Source organism: Piliocolobus tephrosceles, chromosome 16 (assembly GCF_002776525.5).
Source record: "Piliocolobus tephrosceles isolate RC106 chromosome 16, ASM277652v3, whole genome shotgun sequence".
Taxonomy (NCBI): Eukaryota; Metazoa; Chordata; class Mammalia; order Primates; family Cercopithecidae; genus Piliocolobus; species Piliocolobus tephrosceles.
This window is the reverse complement of record NC_045449.1, coordinates 59,897,179-59,902,386: the sequence shown is the minus strand read 5'-3', so window position 1 is coordinate 59,902,386 and position 5,208 is coordinate 59,897,179. Positions and strand designations below refer to the sequence as shown.

At 42.3% G+C, this 5,208-nt stretch overlaps 1 protein-coding gene across 1 annotated transcript in view; it reads left to right on the top strand.

Moving 5' to 3' along the window:
• Positions 1-1,937: 1,937 nt before the first annotated feature.
• APOH (apolipoprotein H) overlaps positions 1,938-5,208 on the top strand; it is a 16,740-nt gene continuing 13,469 nt past the window's right edge. The window contains 2 exon segments of the mRNA XM_026456779.1: positions 1,938-2,063; positions 3,064-3,240. Coding sequence (XP_026312564.1) covers positions 2,000-2,063; positions 3,064-3,240 — 241 coding nt within the window. The 5' untranslated portion in view covers positions 1,938-1,999.

Sequence of the window (5,208 nt, the reverse complement as noted above, 5' to 3'; positions counted from 1 at the left end):
AGGAAGGAAGGAAGGAAGGAAGGAAGGAAGGAAGGAAGGAAGGAAGGGAGGGAGAGAGGGAAAAAGGAGGGAAGGAAGGAGAAAGGAGGGAGGGAAGGAAAGAGAAGGGAGGGAGGGAGGCAAGTAGGAGGAAAGGAGTGCCTTGTTTTCCAATTGAAGCATAATTAAGTAAACCCGCAGATCTTAAATATTTGGCTTGATGGCTTTTGAAAATTGCATGTAGCCAAGTAACAACCACCTAAAATAGAATATAAACTATTTCGACACCCCCACCCCAAGTTTCCTAATGCAAGGGAGCCCATCCACCAGGAAACATCATTAAAAACGCTTCCTGTCCTCTCCTCTCAATATGGAGCACTCAGTTTGTAGCTGTTGCTGAAAACATTCTCTTCTCAATTTTAACCTTTTCTCAAATTTTCTTTAACTGATGCCCAACCTGTTTGGTTTCTCTCTCCTTTTCCCCATCTATTTCAGATCTTACTACACAGAACGACTTGGCTCCTCCTGACTTCATTAGTTTTCTTTCTTCTTCACTAATCAAGGAGATTCTCCACAATAAAGCAGAACCTGGGAGTTTTCCAGAGAACAAGAAAGAATCTCCTTCCCCTTAGAAGGACAAATAGGGAAGGACCTCTGGTATTTCACATTAGTGGCAACACACTCTTCTTATCATAGAACATAATGTTCATTAGGAGTGTAATTTAAGAATCATCTGCCTGACAGATGGAGATTTCTCTAGCTGATGTGTCTCAGGGAACTTTAGACCTATGGATATAAACCAAGATCACCCAAATGACAGCAAGCAGAGGTTATTTATTCAGAGCTTGCTACAGCAAGGGAGACAGTCATTAACACTTGTGTTTGGCAGAGACTCAAAGTCAGGCTGAGGAGTGGGAAAGCTTTATAACAGAAAAAAGGAAAGGCTTCGGGTGTGCTCCAGTATGGGGAGGATGGAGGGAAACTAACTAGAAGTGGAATGTCCATGTGATTGGTTAGAGAAATATGTTTGGATTTCTGTGGTTGGCCTTAAGTTGGGCCAACTGGTATAGAGGTTGTGGGTTTGACTTTCTAGACTCGTTGCTACAGATGTGTGTGTCAGAGATCTATTTTCACATACAGCCTGGCGGTTGTCCATTTATATATCCATTTTTTTTAGAGCAAACGATGTAGAAGAGAACTAGGGAATCAAAGACAACCCCCTTCCCGAACCCTCTCAAGCAACAACATCAGCATTGGCCCATTCTCTTATCCTACTCAAGTTTTTTTTTCTTCTTTGAGTCTCAAGTTGTTAATTTCATATCAACATTCTAATTCCTGAAACAGATCTAGAAATCTGTCTAGACAGATCCAAGACATATTAAGAATGGATGAGCAGGACTTTGTATTGATTTGACATGAGAGAAGATAGAGAATTCAAGGATAGCTCTAAGGTCCTAACCGGAGCTATAGGAGCTTGTGAGAGAGGATGTTGAAGTCAGTTTTTAGGGAATTAAAGTTGTAAGTGCTTCCTGAAGATGTCCTGTATAATTATACATCTGAAAACTGGAACATCATTTTAGAGAGGTGGAGACAGAGAACAGAGAGTAGGTGTTTGTCCAAAGTTTATATGCCAAGGCTGTGAGTGAAACAGGAGCTTCGATCTTTTGGTGTTCCAACTACAACATACACAAAACAAAAGATGGACAATGAGAAGTCCAGGCAACCCAGGAAACACCAAGTTTCTGTCAAAAGCAATAATGAACTGTTTTGTGCCATTAACAAAAACGTTATGAAGACAGAAACCATCTCCCAAAGATTTCATAACAGAGCCACACAAGTGGAGAGTAAATGATTAAAGAATGTGGGTCTCAGAGTTCCATTCAAGTCATGATACTTTATCTTCTATTTACAAAGATAAAAGTACACCAGAAAATGGTTAATGTTTAAGCGCCTTCATATTTGGCTCTGTCTTTTTAGCAGAGGAAAACCACTTCGGTGGTACCAGTGTGAATCATCCACAATGATTTCTCCAGTGCTCATCTTCTTCTCGAGTTTTCTCTGCCATGTTGCTATTGCAGGACGGAGTAAGTACTTTTTGCTTTTGAAAAAATAATTAATATATCCAACCCCCTAGATATGTCAGGGATCAATAATAACTAGGCCGGGCGTGGTTGCTCACGCCTGTAATCTCAGCATTTTGGGAGGCCAAGGCGGGTGGATCACCTGAGGTCAGGATGAGCCTGGCCATGGTGAAACCCAGTCTCTACTAAAAATACAAAAATTAACCGGGCATCATGGCAGGCGCCTGTAGTCCCAGCTACTCCGGAGTCTGAGGCGGGAGAATCGCTTGAACCCGTGAGGCGGAGGTTGCAGTGAGCCGAGTTCCCACCATTGCACTCCAGCCTGGGCAACAAGAATGAAACTCAGTCTAAAATAATAATAATAACAATAACTAAATTCTTTTTTTTTTTTTTTTTTTGAGACGGAGTCTCGCTCTGTCTCGCAGGCTGGAGTGCGGTGGCTGGATCTCGGCTCACTGCAAGCTCCGCCTCCCGGGTTCCCGCCATTCTCCTGCCTCAGCCTCCGGAGTAGCTGGGACTACAGGCGCCCGCCACCGCGCCCGGCTAATTTTTTTGTATTTTTAGTAGAGATGGGGTTTCACCGTGTTAGCCAGGGTGGTCGTGATCTCCTGACCTCATGATCCACCCGCCTCGACCTCCCAAAGTGCTGGGATTACAGGTGTGAGCCACCGCGCCCGGCTGATAACTAAATTCTCTTTAGAGTGGATGCTGGAGAGACTGGACTGATACTGATTCTTTAATATTGCTATGTATAAAGCTCCTCTGTAAGATATGTAGCCAACTTAAGCCTCAGCTTACTGACTTGTAAAATGGGGATAATTATAATACCTCCTTCAAATGGTTGTTGAGGTGATTAGATGAGATAGTGTATATGAGGTATTTGGTGTGGAACTCGGTATACTTATAATTGGTAACAGTGCACACATTTTTCATGTGTGGGCTTAGCTGAACTTTAAAATGCAAATAGAGATTTGTTAACCATCTGCTTTGTGTCCTCTTTCAGCCTGTCCCAAGCCAGATGATTTACCCTTTTCCATAGTGGTCCCATTAAAAACATTCTATGAGCCAGGAGAGGAGATTACGTATTCCTGCAAGCCGGGCTATGTGTCCCGGGGAGGGATGAGACGGTTTATCTGCCCTCTCACAGGAATGTGGCCCATCAACACTCTGAAATGTACACGTAAGTCAGCACCTTCTCTCACGTTCTCTCCCCTCATTGGGATTCTGGGTATTTTGGGGGAATAAGCTACCTTGTCATGCTCAGAGTGCAGAGGGCCAGTAGACATTGCAGAAAGGCAGGTTGGAGAGAAATGAGAAGGTCTTGGGGAGTTCTCTCTGTGCAAAGAGAGTAAGGGTAATAGGTGCTATTGATAGAAGAGGAGAAGGTCATTGCCTGGAACTAGGGGAGGTTTAAAAATGAGATCTGGTGTGACAAAAGGAGAAAGAAACACTATAGAAATTAAAAGAATGGTGGAGAGGTTTTGAAATGTCAACTGATGCCAAAGAGACATTTGGAAAAACAAAATTTGAGGAATCCTCATATCTTTGGACTTCACCTGAAAATGAAAGCAGACTTAATAGTTACTGAAATGAATACAAATTTCATCTACATTGTGTATATATCATATTGGAATAAAATACAAGAAAGTATGTGAAATTAAATTAATAATATAATGTAAAACATATAAATCTCACTATGGCTTTATTGTAAATGGTTGCTTTTATTTATTTCTTAGAACATGGTTCTATGACATCATGCTAGCATTATTCTTTACAGTCAAGTATCGTGCAATCAACCAGATTGAATTTATGGTTCAATTATGCGTAGAAGTTAAGCAGTAAAAATAGATATATGGACCTATCTGGGCTCTGGTGATTTTGGTTATGCAAACAGGACCTTTGTTAAAGTTATGCATGCTCATGCAAGTTGATTTTACTATGCTATTTGTTTAAAGAGTCTAAACATAATTTTTAATAAAAAGCCACTTTAACATCATTAGGATAAATTTTTCTTTAAGTCAGGGCCAGGTGTGGTGGCTCACGCCTGTAATCCCAGCACTTTGGGAGGCTGAGGTGGGTGGAGCACCTGAGGTCAGGAGTTCAAGACCAGCCTGGCCAACATGGTGAAACTCCGTCTCTACTAAAAGTACAAAAATTAACTGGACGTGGTGGCACACGCCTGTAATCCCAGCTATTCATGAGGCTGAGGCAGAAGAATCACTTGAACCTGGGAGGCAGAGGTTGTAGTGAGCCAAGATGATTGTGCCACTGCACTCCAGCCTGAGCAACAGAGTAAGACTCTGTCTCAAAAAAAAAAGAAGAAAAAAAAAAAAAATCAGCTATAACTCTGGAACACTTAAAATTTCATTTTTTAAAATTTTCCATGCATATAGTTTTGCATTTTTGCAGAGTAATGCAATTTTGTATGTTTCTATTTTCATCAGCATATCATAACAATTGTATCTCCACAAATTTCACAATTCATATTTATTAATAGTTCAACTGTTGATTTACTGTGATTAATTAAAACAGTCCCCTGATAGTGAACCCTTAGACTGTCCAATTTTTTTTTTTTTTGGAGACGGTGTCTCACTCTGTTGCCCAGTGCAGTGGTGCCATCTTGGCTCACCGCAACCTCTGCCTCCTGGGTTCAAGCTATTCTTCTGCCTCAGCCTCCAGAGTAGCTGGGACTACAGGTGCCCACCATCACGCCTGACTAATTTTTGTATTTTTAGTAGAGATGGGGTTTCACCATGTTGGCCAGGCTGGTCTCAAATTCCTGACCTCAAGTGATCCACCCTCCTCCGCCTCCCAGAGTGCTGGGATTACAGGCATGAGCCACTGCTCCCCACCCGTCCAAATTTCATTATTAGGAGAAACAGTGTAATGAACATTTTGGTACATATATCATTTGTCTTATATTGAATTGCTTTCTTAGAATAGTTACCACCACTGTAATCCCAGCACTTTGGGAGGCCGAGACGGGCAGATCACGAGGTCAGGAGATCGAGACCATCCTGGCTAACACGGTGAAACCCCGTCTCTACTAAAAAATACAAAAAAACTAGCCGGGCGAGGTGGCGGGCGCCTGTAGTCCCAGCTACTCGGGAGGCTGAGGTAGGAGAATGGCGTAAACCCGGGAGGCTGA